This window comes from Dermacentor silvarum, chromosome 8 (assembly GCF_013339745.2).
Source record: "Dermacentor silvarum isolate Dsil-2018 chromosome 8, BIME_Dsil_1.4, whole genome shotgun sequence".
NCBI classification, from domain to species: Eukaryota; Metazoa; Arthropoda; class Arachnida; order Ixodida; family Ixodidae; genus Dermacentor; species Dermacentor silvarum.
Window position 1 is genome coordinate 129,460,768 of NC_051161.1, and position 19,501 is coordinate 129,480,268.

General features: G+C 46.8%; 2 protein-coding genes across 3 annotated transcripts in view; both read left to right on the top strand.

The window, feature by feature from the left end:
* The window catches only part of LOC119461702 (uncharacterized), a 249,408-nt gene that overhangs the window by 139,126 nt on the left and 90,781 nt on the right, over positions 1-19,501 (top strand). The window lies entirely within an intron of this gene.
* LOC125947364 (uncharacterized) overlaps positions 7,920-19,501 on the top strand; it is a 44,772-nt gene continuing 33,190 nt past the window's right edge. The window contains exons 1-2 of the mRNA XM_049671933.1: positions 7,920-8,264; positions 19,292-19,443. Coding sequence (XP_049527890.1) covers positions 8,139-8,264; positions 19,292-19,443 — 278 coding nt within the window. The 5' untranslated portion in view covers positions 7,920-8,138. The remainder of the gene's footprint in view (positions 8,265-19,291; positions 19,444-19,501) is intronic.

Sequence of the window (19,501 nt, forward strand, 5' to 3'; positions counted from 1 at the left end):
TTTTTTTTTTAGCAAGCGCCCACTATGCTGTATGCAAGCATGATTTTTTTTCTTATTTTCGCAATCTGAACTTATACTGAAAGGGCGGCCATCTGGTCCGAAAAACTGGGCCATGGCCTATGGAACCACAATTGCGGATGATGGAAAGCTTTGATACTCGGAGCTCTACCATTATTTTAGTGCTCATGACTGAGCAGCTATCTACGCTTTATTGAAATGCCCTGTGCTTCAGCTGGTGGAAAGGGAGCTTCAATCTTGGCAAGCAGTAATCATGTGGAGACGCGCAGGGTGGCATCTAGCTGATGGAGATACTGATAATGTTCAGTTTGTCCTCTTAAGATAATCACTTGGTCTCTTTCAAAGGAACACATGAGCAATAAGCTCGTATGAAAGATGCAAGTTGTATAAGAACCGTGACGAGCTTCGCAATAAAATAGTTATGAAGTAGCATATTCTCATGAGCATGAGAAAGAAATTTACAGAAGAATAAAATTGTGTTGGAGTGCATACGGCAGGCATTGCCAAATCCGGACCCACTGTCGTTGAAAAGACAAGTGTACAATCATTGCATTTTAGCGGTGCTAACATATCGGGCGGAAACTTGGAGGTTAACAATGAAGCTCGAGAACAAGTTAAGGACCGCACAAAGAGCGATGGAACGGAAAACGTCAGGCCTAACGTTAAGAGACAGGAAGAGAGTGGTGTGGATCAGGGAAAAAACAGGGACAGCCAATATTCTAGTTGACATTAAGCGGAAGAAATGGAGCTGGGCAGGCCATGTAATGCGTAGGATGGATAACCGGTGGACCATTAGAGTTACAGAATGGATACCAAGAGAAGGGAAGCGCAGTCGAGGATGGGGTCGTGAAGTTAGGAAATTTGCAGGCGCAAGTTGGAATCAGCTAGCCCAAGACAGGCGTAATTGGAGATCATAGGGAGAGGCGTTCGTCCTGCAGTGGACATAAATATAGGCTGATGATGATGACGATGAGATAGAACTGCGAGTGCGCCGTCTTTTTCTCTTTTTCGTTTCATTATGAAAGCCCTAATAAATATTCTGTGATGACGCGTCCAGCTAGAATCCCAATCAGTTACGTTTTGTGTACGCGTACATCGTGAACAGCGACCTCCAAGAGTGATGGCTCTAGCCTTTTGTGACAACTGCTCTACCCTATTGTGCAAGCTAGGGTTGGGCGTGCCGGTCCCCATAGCCTACGCATTCTGCAGAGACAATGAGAATGATGTTTATTTTTCGCATCACTACAGTGTAATGACACAAAGGAGCGTGCGGAAAAAGCTGTCATTTCGACAGCTTGGCAAAGCCACAGAGCTCTGAAATGGTGTTTACAGCACTGATACAAACACAATCTGCCTATATCAATCCAAAACTATACAAAAGTCTATACAAATTACGCAAATAACAAAAATAAAGTTGTGTACAAAAAATACAACCATATACCATCTTACAGGAATACATATAGTATACAATCACATATTCCTATACAGACAAATAATCTTGTACAAAGGCTCAAAAAGTGGCCGTGGCTGGCACCGCTGTTTATGATTACTGCAGGGACTCGGAAACACTATGACACATTCTGTGCTAGTGCCCGGAGTACAGCCTACAAGGCCGATGACTCTCCATCTCTCCATCCTCCTAAATCGTTTTTGAAGACCACCTCTGTCGGAAGAATTCTACAACACCAACGGGATTCGTTATGATATCAGAAGGCCGTGCAAGCAATTCTGCGCTTTTTGCAATCCGCCAGCCTGAGTGAATACTTACAATGGGAACACTCTTTCTGGTGTTTTATGTTTATCTCTCCTTTAGCCTCTTTTCAAACCATTTGCATACCCAAGAGATTTGTATCGGACCGGAATTTGATTAAAGTGCGAATCTTTCCATTCTCTTTGTCTCCCTCTTGAGCATCGCCTATACTATTTCGGGTTCCATGGCGGCAGCCGCGTGTCAACTGCTCCTAAAGCATCAGTTCTACCTGATGCCTATACTTTAATCGATGCCTATGTCTGAGGGTGAAAAATGTAAAAGACCAATCCACACAACTATTCAACACTAAAAGCACAAAAATTCAAATACCGTCGTCCTTTAGTCATATAATAAAATACTAAACCGAAACATTTCCAACAACCAATGGTGGGTGCGAAGACAGCATATAAATATTTGTTAGTTCAGGCAAGGTTAGTTCTTAGTGCACTCTGATTGCTGTGCCGAGATCGTCTATTGATTAGTGGAGCTTATTGCAGTGAGGGCTCGATTGGTAGTTTGCTACTAATTGATAGGTAAGAAATTTCAGTCATAATTTTGGTTTGCTTAACTCAAGCAATTAAATATTATTACATTTAAATAGTTCATTCGGCATAGTGGATAGTCAAACATTTGTTATGCAAAAATCGGGCAGCCTATCTTTGGATGCCGTCGACGCTGTTGATATTACACTGAGCATACTGAATCTTTGCGCAGAGGCACACATAACTTTTCGAGCTTGGGTCGCAGTAACGGCACATAAAATGGAAGTTTAACATTCGGTGAAACTTTTCATTGCGACAATGCCGGGTACGCACCTACGTCGTTTTCCCGCGCAGCACGGATGCGCGATCACATAGTCTCGCACTGCAGCAGAGACGTAATATATGTTTCCCAGGGTACGTGCCTGCACGGTGATCAACAAAGTTAAGGCAATACGACAGGACTAGTGGAAAAGGCCGTGAATGTTGGGACGAGCGTGGGGTGTTGTATGCGGGCGGGCTGGGGAAGCCTGTCCATTGAAACTGCTTGCTCCCTAGAGCCTCCGAGAATAATAAAAGTATTGTTCTCCCGATGTCTGACCAAATGCAGGCCAGAATATCGTAGCTCTAGCCACTTTTGAATGCCACCTGTCAGCATCAAAGCATGGTTCGTGGTGGCCAAGCGCTTAAACAGGAATGGAGTTTCTGGTGATTTGTGATGAAACTGGAATGGTCGTAAGGATGCGAAAAGGTCTTGTAAACATTGGAGATCAAACGAAGTTTGTGACCCAACTTGTCTATGTTGACGGGTATTTAATCGCTCTGCTCTAAAGTGGACGTTGCATTCTTAAACTAAGTTCACCGGAGAACATTACAGATCTTTCTTGACAGCAGCGCGTACGTCAAGCAAAATGACGTGAAAGTTCATCACCTCCGTGCTCCGACTTTCTATGAGCCATTAGGAGTCGTTTCAGGTACCTATGGTTTCTCTACCCGTTCGTCTGCATTCGCGCAGGTAATCGGCCGTCGTGCGCAGATATGATGTATGACGAGTATGCTAGAAAGGTGACTGAAGAATGACGACTCAAACTGGTGCCCTCCGTCAGTGATTACTTCTTGACTCAAAACGTGAAACTCCAGTTATGTCAAACGCGTTGGCAGCGGTTCCGACATGAGATGACTGACGGGCGTGTCCTCCGGCCACCTTGTAGAGCGGTCGACGATCGTGACGAGGTAACGACGCTCTTTTGCTGAAGGAAAGGGCTCAACGACGTCCATGTGTGCCTTCATAAACCAATCACCTGGCGGAAGAAAACGGTGGAGTGGTGTCTCTGTATGATCAATATTCTTCTCTCTTTGACATGGACGGCATGCCCACACCCTATTTCCCAATCAAGTGTGTATTCCAGGCCAAACGTATCGTTCACATGCGAGTTTCTCTGAAGTTTTGATGCCGGGATGCGAAAGGCCGTGACAGCGTTCGAAAATGCCTCACCGAATTCGTTATGGTGCAAGCGCTTCGGATGTCCGGTAGACAAATCGCCACTGATTGCTACGGCTGCGGCGCTGCGTCAAACAGTCTCTTGGGTAACAACCTCAGTCGTTAATACACTTCATGAGTGCTGAGCAGCAGGTATCGATCAGGAATGTTACAAGATTTTTACCATGGTAATCATTGCAGAGGTGCGAATCACCAGTTTCTTTTTCGTTTTCTTTTTTTCTACAAAGGCACGGTAAAGTAATTATAATACGAAAGCAATTTTTCTCGTACATTTTCTTCTTAATATCTTTTTTCACGCTCAACATCATGAAATAGTCCAACGTCCCCCGTTGTTCCCTTAACGTGATGTGACTCCTACACACGTTTGTAGAATTTTTGGAGTTCACGGAAGCCGCAACTGTATGTTACCGAACTTTCAAAGCCCCGCACATTTGGGAAAGCACGGTGCTTATCGTGTTCCGTGCATGCACCAGTGAAAACCAGACGATCAACTGTCAGAGTTATGCGGCATGGTATGGTTGGGTCACTTTTACTGACAGCGAATGCCAAACTTATGGAGTAAAACAAGTACACGCACTGGATGCAGAGAGGTTAATAATAGCTTCTGAAATTAACGAAGGTTCCGCATCAAACGGTTTGCGCTTACCCATGATCAGCGTAAATTACAGTCACGATCGAGCTCTTCCTCCACTAATGTTGCACTTCATTAAGAGAATCTTGTATGCTCGGTAACCACCTTCGATCTCAAGTGGTTTCTTTTTCTCACATAATCGAGCACAGCCAAGCCTAACGTAAGTTGCCAGGACTTGATTTTCTCTGTGAGATATTCTCGCCCACCAGTACAGACTGAGCTTGAATCAGTGATAATACTGCCCAATCACCAGCAAATTTGCTCAATCCTCTTTTTCATGTACATTTCTTGTTATTTAAATATTCGAACGTTCAAAACTTCTTCATGAAACTAGATGCCTTTCAATATAACGCCTAGTACCTTTATAAAAGTACTCTTCTGGCTCAGCAAAGCTACGTAAAAAAACGCACCACTGCAGAAATAAAAATTACTCAATAGGTTCAGCAATTCAACTGATTAACCTCGCAATCTGTTGGCATATTTCTAAGGCCGGAGAAAGCAGGCCTTTAGCATAATATACCATATTACTTGGTTTTTCTTTATTCGCTTGTGCTTACGATGAACTATGTGCGCTTCGTTTGTTGCATAATTTTAGTGGTTATAAAATTCAATTGCCTCAGTGTATATGTCAATTCCATTTTACTCAGTACTTCTTTCATGTATTTTAGTGCCACACGCTAAGGATTCCCATTGAAAAGCGTCGAATTTCGCCGAATTTTGAAATTGGAAAGATAAAAACGCCATTAAAAGTGCACTTTATTTAGTCCAGCAAGAGTGCTGCCTTATATGACGTAGTTAGCACCACACACATCGTCAAGTGCCGTTTCCTTGCCCAATTAAAAGGTAGGCACGCAAGTGAAAGCAAAGTGTAACTGTGACACTGTGTTTAAACTAAGTAATCTGTGACATAACATAAAACACTACAATAGTGGCTGCAATTGGATTAGCATCTGCTTGAAGCCAAAACCACCTGTTTCTTAAGCAATGTTCGAGTCCACCCGCCTGTCTTCGACATCTACGTGCTACTGAAAATCTCAGCTTGTGCTCACCAGCCAGGATGTTCAGAAGGTTTGCCTGCAAACTTTTCTACGATGTCTTTCCATAAAGGTAAAGCTAGCTTTCCTGCGATGTATTTTGTTCAACTACTGGCAGTGTAGCCATATTTTCAAAAAGCGGTTACAAACAGTCTGCCTGTATTATGGAATGGAAAATGTAGACATGGCTCTCGTGATGTTACCATGCGCAGGAACAACCACTGGGTGCCGCGATTAGGTTGGGCAAATTTCAAGTGCAAAAAAGTGCACTCGCTAATTATAAAATATGTCTATTGTGCTTTTTTATGCACACTTTAAAATTTCACTGTTGTTTCTTTCGCCAACAGATGATAGAAAACAGAATGTCCAAATGAACGTTTCACTCTGACATAGAAGTGGAAAGATGACTTGTGGTGCCACCTTGAGTATTACGCTGCGTACAGCTCGAACCAATGCCTGTGTTTGAACTATCCTTTCACGTTTTTACCATTGGGATTCCTTCTCCAAAAGCTAAAAGAATGAAAGTGCATGCGGCATTTTTGTAGCGGCATGGTGACCAATTAAATGCCGATTGAGCTCTGCGTCCCCGAAGTCTTATCTTTAATATATGTTTTTGTGTAAAACAGAGACAACTATAGTAACCGATGTATCTGCTACCTGAATACCTCCATGGAGGGTCATTGGTTAGACGATAGATTGGGATGCTCCCGCGGCACTTTCTCTCCGGAGACCTATGCAGGCGACTACATAGCTGTGACCAGGAATGCTGAAACTAATGTCTCATTCGACTGGTTGTTTTAAAGAACCCTGGAGCTGTCCCGAAACCCCTCAAAGAATTTTAAATCTCCATTACGAGAAACAGCGGGTGGAGTAGTTATAATGCCGCTTCATTACTCGTGCTCGAGCCTGTTAATCAACGCACTTTTTGTCTTACAGTTGCCGTCTCTTTGCTGTGGTACAGAAACTTGGAGTGTTACGGGAGGGCCCTATAGAACGACTGGCTAGAACAAGGGCCACGCTTTTTGTATCATGCCGTCGGGAGAAGAGGAGGCACTTCTTCGTAGTCGTTGTGGGACGCTGGCGCGTCCCCTGCTGCGCAGTGAACTCTTTTTTTTTTTTTTTTTTTGCTTGGTTTGCCATGCCGCAGAACATCATAATGGGTTTAAATACAAGCATTCAGGCCCGTTTCATAGGGATACTGCAGCAGCGACTTATAAAATGCGTTGTCCAAAATCCATCTATCATAGTCTTCTACTTGATCACTCTTCAATTTCATGCATTTGAAAACACTTTCTCGAATTGTCTTTGTTCCAGGACACGTCCAAAGTCGATGGTGGGCATCCGCACTTCGGACACTGGGCAATGTCTTCGTACGGTTAACCCCAAGCACAAGTGACGGCTGGTGTAAAGGTCGCCCAGGCCCGAAGTCTCCCGAGAGAGACTTACTCCACCCAAGAAATATTGTGGGGAAGGGAGCTCCAGATGCTACGATATACTTAATTTTATCAAAATGGATGAAACACTTCTTCGCCCACGTTGATGAGGAGGATGGCGTATAAACCTTTACACTGAAGAAGACAAGACTCCCTCTAGTAACGTTGGCTACGCACTGAGGCTTCGACTGTTCACCCGTATTGATTGAAAATTGAGTGTGTTATTTCGAATGTGGCCGGACGCTAATAGACATAATTAAAAATAGTGGAACACTCATATGGTCTAGTTCTAATTAAAAATGTTAATGTTAGTTCTGCATTACAGGACGGCACAGAACGACAATTGCATGTTCATTCTTGGCACACGTACCGCAAAACGATAGAATATCAGCTGCGAGTTTGCTGGCAGCTCACTAAAAAAAAAAGTTCATAGAAAGGTCTGCGTACGTTCGTTACGGAGCGTACGTTATGCTAAGGAATTTCAAACACTCACAAAATCATTTTCGAATGAATCAAGCCACACAGAGCTTAAAGGCGAAACACCTGCGTGAACCAATCCCCATAAGTGACAAGGAAATACTTTTTTTGTATTTATTCGAACGTTCACATACATAGCTAACAGCCAACACATGTGCCGTCTGTGCCCTTACTGTTTCGTGGAGATTTACGTTTTTCATGTATGTGAGCGTCGTTTTGCTAATGAAGTAGCTTGTCAGTCAGCCTTTTCTACCCCTTCTTTTCCTTGTTTATTGTTCATAGTCTATCGAACCCCAAAACCACTCCGACCCCTCCCCGCTGGATCTGCTTTCAAGATGAACATCCACAAAGTCACCCGATTCACTATTCTGCTGCAGTTGCGAAATCCTAGTTAAGCTGCTCAAACACGTGCCAAAAGCTTCACTACGACCTTGTTTGGAAAACACTAGCCGGTCTTCACACGACGGACGCTAACAATCCAGCTTGAATTGTTGTTTTAGTTTGGTTCGCTGTTGGGGCCACTGAACGGTATAAAACAAAGGAAAGTCAACCTTGCACAATCGTCAGGGAAGCGGCAGCTGCGAATAGTCTGTGCAGCATAAAACGGCATTCGAACGACAGCACGCCTTAACGCTGGCCGCTTTTATTGTACGCTCGACCACTCGCCCGTATAGTCACCAGCCTTAACTTTACGGACACGCAGACTGCTGCTCAAACTGGCTACAAGCAACAAACGGACGTGATATAAGCCTTTCCGCCGGGCACGAGAAAGTCTCCAGCCCGTTTGTCATTTCATCATCGCCCTTCTGGCTGCAATGTCGTCCTTGAGGATTGTCGCACTGATGGTACTGGCCTCATTCCAGTTGTCCCTGTTTTCTGCATCGGCGCGCTCTTTCTGGAAACATCACAAGCACCACCATGAGACTCCTAACGCATTCAAGGTACGGAACGTCTGCTAATTGTTCTCTCGCTCGTGATAAGTGATTCGACGTCATTGAAGCGAAGTGAAAAAGGTACAGACGGCAGAATATATATTTAAGGTGTGGTTAAAGTCCTATTTGGGGAAGCGGATAGGGACAATTATCGTTCCATCTCTCTTTGTGCGGTCCCAACTTGTTCTCGAGCTTCTTTGTTAACCTCCAAGTTTCTGCCCCATATGTTAGCCCCGGTAGAATGCAATGATTGTGCACTTTTCTTTTCAACGACAGGAAAGAGACAGGAAGAGAGCGGTGTGGATCAGAAAACAAACAGGGATAGCCAATATTCTAGTTGACATTAAGCGGAAAAAGTGGACCTGGGCAGGCCATGTTATGCGCAGGATGGATAACCGGTGGACCATTACAGTGACAGAATGGATACCAAGAGAAGGGAAGTGCAGTCGAGGACGGCAGAAAACTATCGGTGGAGTGATGAAGTTAGGTAATTCGCAGGCGCATGTTGGAAACACCTAGCGCAAGACAGGGGTAATTGGAGATCACAGGGAAAGGCCTTCATCCTGCAGTGCACTGCAGGATGAAGCTGCAGGATATAGGCTGATGATAATGATGATGATGATACGGACAATTGTGATCGCGGTAAGTGTGACTGGCAACTGAGGCATTATATGCTAAGCCCTATAATGAGTTAACTTTCGTTTTGTCGTTAGCCTGTGGCCGGACATAGTTTACGAATGAGGACATTTTTTTAGGTCAGTACTTTTTAGGAAACGTTCTTAGTCCGTGGCATTCCAACAAGAGAGGACGTGACCAACAATACTGGTCGAGAAAGGACAACCTCATGTAAATGCTGTAGATTTAGGCGTTTCACAGCTACCTGCGAAGTACTGTTCAATTCTTCCGATATTGAGAATGAGCCGAGATTTAGAGGGGCGTCTAAAGGAAGACCTCAGTTGAGCTGGATCGGCAAAACATACTTTTGTAATATCAGAAACATCAATCTTAACCTGAGCGGACTCATGGTAAGCAAGAAGAGACGGACAAGACGTAATGACGGTCTGAAATTCCCACGCTACCTCTTCTCACGTTTTAAGATTCATACCGACTTTGGACGGGACTCGTTGATAGTATATGGGCATATGAAAATCGCACTGTATGCTGATGAAATCACGGCCTCAACCTAGCGAGTTACCAGAGTTTTCTGCGAACGAAAATGGGCAGCACATGCGAAAATGCGCTGAAATACCTTGTCGTCACAAGTGCCATAGCGGCGCTGCGGATCAGTCCGGAAATTTCTAAACGCCAACTTTGCTCTGCGATTTCACACTTAAAACAGCCTTTGTTCAAGGAATAATTGAATATCGAGTATTAGAAGAAAAACTTATCCTGGATACGCTATCTTAGTGCTGCTCTGAAATTCGTTTTAAAGGATGCTAACAGGAAATCCAAGTTAAGCCAAATTGGCGGATAACAGTCCCGAAAGCCCGAGTGGGTTGCTCTTAGCCTGAGACAAGATTTCGCATATCTGAAGGATGGAATGGAAGTAGACGTGTAGCCATGATGTGCTGAAATAAAAGCATTAGTGTCACCGCGGTGGTAGCTTAGTGGCTATGGAGTTGTGTGGCGGATTCGTGGTCCCGGGTTCGATCTCGGACGCAGCGGCCGCATTTCAGTGAGGGCGAAACACTAAAGCGCGTGTGTACTTAGATTTATAGGTGCGCTCTCAAAAATACCCAGCTGGTCAAAATAATCCAATGTCACCCACTACGGCGTGTCTCAAAATGGATCGTAGTTTTCGCACGTAAAATCCACGCATTTCATTTTCGCCGTGACATGAATAGCTTCTCGGCCACCTGGCTAAACTCGAAATCCACGTAACGCAATCGTCGTGTCCTACTTTGGCTTATTTCAGAATGTCAATTGCAAGCATTGTGTCCTTGCTGGTGTATGTTATACCGGGTGTTCAAAATTAAGCTTTACGGAATTTTTAAAAATTGCCTGTGGCAGGTATCAAAATTTTTATCATCGAGCTGGGTTATTCGATGAGGCGGACATTAGTAGCACGAGAAATCGAAACACATATGATATAATCAACAAAAAATCAATAATTAACTTCCTAGTTATTTATTTTACGACTCACATTGCAATTTACGAATTCTAGCCGGTGAGCTTGTCAGGCGTATCCACTTGGAATAAATTTCCTGAATGACACCAGTTTGGAGATATGCGCCATCAAACTCTCCGTAAAAATGCACTCTTGTTCCACTTACTTTTTTACCAAAATACTGTTTCATACACTGAAGCACAAAAGTAACTGGAATACCCATGTATTTCGTCCCATACTTTGGGAAATAACATCTCGAAACTGGCGTCATCCTGGAAATTTATTTGAAGTGGATGCGTCTTGCAAACTCATCGGCTACAATTCAGTCCGGAGTCTGAAAGGCAAGTCAGGACGCTTGAGAGGCCGTTCCGATGGGAGTGAAAGTCCTTCGAAAAGACTACGGCGTCGTCCAGGTAGGAAAGACATGTTTTCCAATTGAGGCCCCTAAGAATGTTGCCCATGAGACGTTCGAAGGTGGCAGGCGCATTACAAAGGCCGAACGGCATCACGCTAAACTCGTATAAACCGTCCGGGGTTACAAACGTAGTCTTGGGGCGGTCAGTTTCATCCAAGGGACCTGCCAGTACCCAGATCGAAGATCCGAAGATGCATCTTGTTAGGGCGCCTATAATCAACGCAAAATCTTATGCTACCGTCCTTTTTCGTCACGAGCACAACTGGAGAGGCCCAAGGGCTGTGTGAAGGCTGTACTATGCCACGGTAGCATGTCGTTGATTTGTTCGTCAATGACACGCCGTTTAGCGTGACAAATTCAGTATGGACACTGGCGCAGGGGTGCTTAGGTGCCGGTGTCAATTTGGTGAACGATCGCGGATGTGCGGTCCTAGGGAGATTGCTTATAATCGAACGACATATCCGAAAGTTGGGTACGCTGGGCAGGTGGGAGTTTGGAATCAATTGACGGGAGGAAGGCCTCTAAGGAGGATGAATCAGTGGTGGTAATATCAGTAATGCTGTCGACGAGAAGACTTATCGTGTCGTCAGGCAGTTGGGTAGAGTATACGGAATCAATATCCTCAAGCCGACCAATACGCTCACCATGGAATAAGGTGGCAGGGGAAGAGAACCGATTCGTGACATTAATGGCGCTGCATGAGCTTTTGACTGTGAGAACTGCAAACGGGAGGAGGAAGTTCTTGCGAGAGGTGAAGGCTTTGGAGGGCCAAACAGGGTGCTGGAAGAGGAAGCACAGCCGCAAGAAAGTGGCATAAAAACAAAAGTGGGCAGCTTGCACTGGTTGGTGCAAGGATGGAGTAAACAGTGGAGCTGGTGATCGACCTAGCTTCTTCCAGGTTTTGCTAGCCTTGGCGTGTTTAGCAGAAGCGGCTTCGGCGCGATACTCCGGATTAGCCCGCATTCGCCGCATTCGTTCTCGGCTGGCGGCACGACGAGCTTCCAGCTGAGCGGCGTCTTCATCGGGAGTCTTCTACTTCTTCGGCCATCCCATGTTACATTTCCTCAGTGCGAAGTCTACGAGAGTCGGGCGTGTCGCCGTCGCGGTGACATGATCTTTATAATCAGTGTGACGTCATGCCCAGCTTCACAAAGTTTTGTCATGACTAAGCAAAGCAAGAATTGAGGCGCGAAGCAATGACATGGCTGGGAGAAGCTGGGTAAGTGATTGCTAGGCGACCGCATTGACGGAGCGGGTCTGCTGGAACGAGGTGTCGGCATGGCAACGCGCGGGAACGCAGTGTCGGTGTTGCAAGCTGCGCTATGCAACGCGCAGTGACGCCATTGCTGGCGCTGCGGCGGAGCAGGGTTGCCGGACTTAAGAAAAGCGAGCCGCAGCTTCGACTCTGCCTTCTCAATGCCTTCTGTTCGCGTTGTACCTCGACACTGGTGGAGGTGCTGGGTACTGACCGCGCCTGATGGTCTGGACTCTTTCTGGGAGTCGTTCACCTAGCCCGGACGCATTGTCACCATTTACGACACCCGTGCATCGCTTCAGTCGTCGACTGCTAGGCCTCGCCCCGGAGTTTACCCCTCTTAAACCACCTCTTACCAGGAGCTCCACGCATCTGGCAATGGCCGAAACCAGCCCACTGCAAGCAACCCAAAGCAGCCGGTATCCCAGTCCACAACAGGTAACCCTCTTTCATCCGCTGGTTCCCGATCGCTAACGTGGTGCAGCCTGCGAAGACATTGAAGACTGGCATGGCAAGTATGAGCGCGTCGCACAGATAAACCAGTGGACTGAGCAGCGAAAGCTTTCCAACGTCTATTTCGCCCTTGACGACAGTGTTCGTACTTGGTACGAGAACCGCGAAGCTAGCCTAACGACATGGAATGACTTTCAGCAGAAAATAACAGATACTTTTGCAAGCGCCAACCGATGCGATCGCGCCCTGCAGTTGATGGAGCTACGGGTGCAACAACCCAATGAGTCGGTCACAATGTTCGCCGAAGACATGGCCCGTCTCTTTCGTAGAGCCGACCCGAACATGACCGAAGATAGGAAGTTGCGCTAACTCTTGGCACGTTTAAAAGAACAGATGTTCGCGGGGCTTGTGCGGAATCCACCGTCACTCTCGCTACTTTCATCAAAGAGGCTACGGTTATTGAGCGCGTCCTTCATCAACGATACAGGCAGTACGATCGACTGTCCACCAGCACCGCAATCAATCCCGTCGCATCGACTCCATAGTATCACAGAGCTCATCAGAGAAGTAGTTCACAGGATTCTGACACCGACACTGGACAGACCCGTTGCGTCAATCGCCGAAGTGGTGCGCGACGAAATCAGGCAGGCGTTCGCTTCAAGACCACCAGCATCCCATGTGCTACGCCGCCGCTGTCCGATGTCCCCCACACATTACAATCACACCGCCGTACCACCAGCCTCCGACAGTCACTCCTTGGGCGCCGACGCAAGAGGAGGCTTTGAGGCGCGCACCCATGATGCAGATGCAGTCATAACACCGGCCGTCATTCGCCGCGCCTTGGTCCACGCCGCAAAACGACCCTACGACACGGCCGCAAATTCGGAGATACGACGCGTGGCGCACCGTCGATAACCGCCCTCTCCATTTTAACTGCGGGGTGCCGGCCATATTTTGCGCCATTGCTGGCATCGCGACACAACATTTCGACCTCTTCTTCCGTGATCGGATGGTCGACGTACAAATGACGACTCCATGCTATGCCGCGACGCCGCTGCTTTTCAGTGACCTCCCATAGCGCACCCGAATGACGAATACGTTCCCAATGATCGGACTGATTTCGGCCGGCGGTCGCGCTCTCCAACCGCTCCACGCCAGACGCCTGCTAGACGTACTTTTGCTGACCTTCAAAGACGCAGGTCGCCTATCCCCCGCCGGGTAACTGAAGGCGGCGACTTCTAGGGATAAGGTTGCAGGCCCGGCGCAAGACAATAAAAAGCCCCCAACTCTCCTGCTGCAGAACGATGAGAAGCCGATAACCATCGACCCCGAAGAAATTGTGAGCACCGACCAGCGTTAGTCGACACTGGTGCCGACTTCTCTATAATAAGTCAGGAGCTCACCCTACGCCTGAAGAAAGTAAAGATGCCATAAACGGGACCTCACATAAAGACGGCCGGCGGCCAATTACTGATGCCTACTGGAAGATGTACTGGTCGAATTACCATTGTAGATTCTTCTTTCGTGGCCGCTTTCACCGTTCTTCCTGCGTGTTGTAAATATTTGATTATTGGAATGGAATTCCTAAGGGAATATGGCGCCGTAATTAACATCCCAGACCGCATAGTGACGTCTATAAGAGCCCTGATTTGTCCATTGCTTATCGCCGCAACACAACTCATTTCGACTAACAGAAGACGACGTCGTAATCCCACCTCGGTCATGTATCCTTCTTTAGGTGGCATGTGACGTACCGTTTTATTCCGAAGAAGTTGCCGACCAAATAACCCTTTTGTTGTTTATTCACGGTATCTCGGTCGCACGAGGAATTTAAATGTCACCGACGGGACCTTTCAAGATAAATAATAAATTTTAGCACAGAGCAACGGCACCTTCCAAAAGGCACGACTGTGGCTTATTTTGACGGTGTTTCGGGTGTTCGCGGCTGCTGTTGACTACTGGAAGAAGCGCCTACACAAGACAACTCCTGTACTTGACGTCAGCATTGCTTTGCCGCAGCATGAACGACAATGGCTTCTTACGCTATTGGCCAAGTTCAATGACTGATTTGCGTCGACGTCAAGAGTCGGTCGGACGCCTCTAACAAAGCACCGAATAATTACAGAGGATACGGCAAGACCAAGTCACCAAAATCCTTATCGTGTGGCTCCCAGAGAACGTGAAGCCATACAACACGTGACAAAAATGCTTGAAGACGACGTGATCCAACATCAACGAGTCCCTTGGCATCCCCTGTAGTTCTAGTCAAAAAAAAAGAAAAAAAAAAGACGGCAGCTTGCGTTTCTGCGTGGACTACCGAAAACTAAATCAGGTGACACAGAAAGACGTGTACCCGCTCCCACGTATTGCTGATTCCCTCAACAGGCTTCGAAACGCACGTTACTTCTCTTCAATTCACTTAAAAAGCGGTTATTGGTAAATTGAGATAGACCAGAGGGACCGTGAAAGAACACCTTTTTGTGACACCAGACGGCCTGTACGAATTTAAGGTTTTGCCTTCCGGCTTGTGCTCTGCCCCTGCTACGTTCCAACGCCTCATCGATACTGTGCTTTCGGGTCTTAAGTGGAAGAGCTGCCTATAGTGTACCTCGACGACGTCATCGTGTTCTCCGCAAGATCAAAAGAACACCTCGAACGGCTTGAAGCGGTTCTGCAGCCCATACGATCCGCCGGACTCACCCTGACGCCAAAGAAGTGCCACTTTGGCTTTGCGGACTACAGTTTCTTGGTCACGTCGTCAGCCACGCCGGTGTCCGCCCGGATCCTGAAAAAATTGCCGCCGTCGCACACTTTCGCGTAACATCCGATAAAAAGGCTGTCAGGCGCTTCCTCGGCCTCTGAGCCTATTACCGGCGGGTTCATTGCAGACTTTGCTCACACTGCGTAGCCGATAACTCGCCTCACGAGAGACGACGCTGCTTTTGTATGGGGCGACGAAGAGCAAGCTGCATTTAACATCTTGCGGCAACGTCTCCAGACACCTTCAGTGCTTGCCCACTTTGATGAGACAGCTCCTACATTGCCCCACACTGATGCCAACAATGTTGTCTTGGGAGCTGTTCTTGTGCAGCGGCAGGAGGACACGGAAAGAGTGACAGCTTACGCAAGCAGAACGCTCTCACGCACAGAGGCAAATTATTCCACAACTGAGAAAGAATGCCGCACCGTGGTATGTGCGGCTATTAAATTTCGCCCATATTTGTATGGCCGCCCATTCAAAGTTCTCAGCGACAACCATTCACTATGTTGGTTGATGAACCTTAAAGATCCTTCTGGACGATTGGCGCGTTGGAGCCTAAAGCTCGAAGAGTTTCACATGACGGTCATGTACACTTCGGGGAAGCGACATACGGATGCTGACTGCCTGTCTCGGTCGCCGATAGAGTCGGCTTCTCAACTCGAAGAAGAAAAAACAGCATTTCTTTGTGTTCTGGACACATCCGCCATCGCTCAACAACAACGGGACGACCCTGAGTTGCTTGTCCTAATCAACTATTTAGAGGGAAAGATCTGCGAAAGCCCCTAGAGCTTTCGCAAGAGGATTGTCATCGTTTTGTTCACGGGCCAAAGTCCTTTACAAAAGAAGCTTTTCTTATACCGGGTCCCCCTATCTGCTCGTCATTCCTGCAGCTCTTCGTACAGAAGTACTTCAAGCCTGTCACAACGAGGTGACTTCTAGTCACTTAGGCTACAGGCGAACATTGGGCAGAGTGCGACAAAGCAACTACTGGCTGAGACTTACCACCACCGTTAAACATCACGTTCGCACTTTTCTTGACTGCCAGAGGCGCAAGTCGCCTCCGACGAAACTAACCGGCCTCCTACAACCTGTCCAGGTTCCTCGAACACCGTTTGATCAAATCGGAAGGGATATTTTGGGCCTACTTCCTACTTCTACTGCAGGGAATCGCTTTGTTCTCGTCGCAACCAACTGTCTGACTCGTTACGCTCAAACAAAGGTCATCCAGAGAGGCAGAGAAGCCGAGGTGGCGCGCTTTTTCATTGAGAACGTTGTGTTGCGACACGGCGAACCAAGCATCGTAATAACCAACCGAGGAACCGCATTCACGGCTGCACCTTTAAATCACGTCTTGCTGCTAAGTGGAACGGCTCATTGGAAGTCAACCGCCTACCGTCCACAAACAAGCGGATTGACTGAGCGCCTAAACAAAACCATTGAAGACATGCTTTTAATGTAAGTGGATGTCGAACATGAAAATTGGGATGATATCCTCCCTTATATCACGTTTGCGTACAACACGGCGAAACAAGAGACGACGCACATGACTCTGCTCGGCCTTGTTCCCGGCCGGGATGTACGAACGGTGTTAGATGCAATGCTTCCACACGAATTTAACGACACTGAAACGGACGCGCCGATGTGTTTACGCAACGCGCCGAATTGGCTCAGCAGCTCGCGCGCTTGCGGATCTGCCAGCAGCAAGACTAGGACGCAGGCTGCTATGATGCTCACCATAGAACCGTAACCTATGAAGTCGGCGACAGAGTGCGGGTTTGGACACCCATACGGAAACGAGGCCTCTCCGAAAAGCTGTTAAGGCGATACTTTGGCCCATATCGAGTATTGGGGCGACTCAGTGATGTCACGTACGAGGTCGTCCCCGATAGTCCAAACTGTACGCGGCGACGCCCTCACCATCCTCAACTTGTGCATGTTGTACGCATGAAGCCGTATGTGAGCGAATGACTATGCGAGATACCCTCACTTCTGCAAGTGACATTGCTGGTCTAGCATCGGGGCGTTGCTTTTTTAGGGAGGTACAAATGACGCGTGTGCTCAAGGCGGACGACAACGACGATAGGGGCATTAGCGGACTCCGCCGTAGGTCAGTGGGATTTTTCGAGGATGAAGAAAAAGAGCCAGAACCGAAAAAGAAATAAATAAAGGAACGAAGGACGAAAGAAAAAATGTGGTTGATCCCTCTTATATAGGAATCGGTATAGAACACGAAAGTGAAACGTGTCTTCACAGAAGTAGTGTAATGTTTATTGCACATTGATATATAATGTCTATTGGTGTTTTGTGGCTAAAGCGCCCTTAGGCGTTGATGCACCCACGCTGACGCCTGGTGGCACGTCTCCTCCATCACGACTACCAACGTCGATGACCATGAGCAACCGTCGTGCATATGGAAGCTGCACTACGCTGCACACGCTAGCACAACGCGAAAGACGAAGCACGTAACTGACACACTAATACAACGCGCAAGACAAAGCACGTAACTGAATCGTCACCGAGTCAAATCAGCGCGTACAGCGCGTCGTAATTGCAGCCTCCGCGATCAACTTGAGAAACATTTTCAGAGCTAATTGCGGAGGCCACGCTCCGCTGTGCTGAGTACGGTGAACGCCACCTAGTAGTGCTTCTGCGAGAACGCGTTGGTAGTGCTTCTTGATGCCAGCGTCCCTTCGAATGCTGGCATCGAGGCGTCGTAGTTCTGAGACCACCAAAGCGTTCACTGTCGGTGCGCGTTAGTGTCATAATGCAGTACTTCTCTTTTCTGCTCGTAGGCGGCGGCACCGCCCCGAGCAAGAGCGCGGGTACACGGAGGAGTGTTAGATATATAAGGCGCGTCTGTATAGCTCTCTGCAAATGCGTTTGTGGCGCAATGGGTTAAACGCTCGGCGATCTATCGTCGCGGACCGAGAGGTCGTGGGTTCGATTTCCAAATTTTGAATGTTTGTGGAACTTTTTCTTCTGGTTTCTTTCTTTGTATATGTTCGTGTATGTTCGTGTGACGTATTTCCGTGACGGAAATGACGTATTTCCGTGACGGAAATACGTCAGTGAAGTCTTGGTGGACCCCGGCATAAAACACTTTCGTGTTAAAATTCAATTATGGGGTTTTACGTGCCAAAACGACCATCTGATTATGAGGCACGCCGTAGTGGGGGACCCCGAAAATTTAGACCACCTGGGGTTCTTTAACGTGCACCTAAATCTAAGTACACGGGTGTTTTCGCATTTCGCCCCCATCGAAATTCGGCCGCCGTGGCCGGGATTTGATCTCGCGACTTCGTGCTTAGCAGCGCAACACCATAGCCACTAAGCTACCAGGGCGGGTAAGGATGAAGAAGACGTGGTCTCTGTTCTGTTTTGTTTGCATAGGTTGTCCTGGAATGTTTGCCGAGCCATTTATAACTTTTTATGTGACGCAAAAAGATTGCCTTATTAATATTTTCCCATTGTTACGCGATTGCTTTATTTATCCTTCAATAAATTATAGCTTTAGCAAATTCAAAAAGTAAAGTCATAAAACCACAATTATGTTATTATTATTATTATTCAAAATCTACGTATTTCCTTTGCTGTATTTAATTTATTATTAAATTCATATTACTATTCCTATTCAGGCAAGGCTGACTAACTTAGTAAACACTACTAAATTCTTTTATTATTGCTTTATTTCTCATTTTGAATTACTCATTTATTTTTATTCTTATACTTATGTATTTATAAATTAATTTATTTCAAATTTCTATCATAATACCACCCGGTTCGTGGCCTATCCCCCTCAGTGGGTTGTGCCAAGTATTGAGGCATCATCATCATCATCATCGGTTGTCCTGCTGTTCTTCAAGAACGTCTCCCTGTCTCCCGTTCGCGTTGTACCGCGGCCATATATATATATATATATATATATATATATATATATATATATATATATCAAGAGGCCTTTCGCGACTTCGAGTACAAAGAATTTACGTTGTGTGTAGTAGGATTGTGTACAATAATTTTCAAAGTTTCTGTCCTGACACCTCAGATATTGGGTATGGATCGGTTTGCCGTGGCTGTAAGGGACGTAAACCAGGACCCCAAGTTAAAATGCCTGACAGCGACCCGCATCGACCTTAACCTTGACGTCCCGTCAGCGACCTTCCTCTGGTCATTCAACGGAAACGAAAATGCTACAAGGTAAGACATCGCATTTGTTTCTTAAAGTTCACAAGTCGTGAAGGAGAATTCGGGCAAA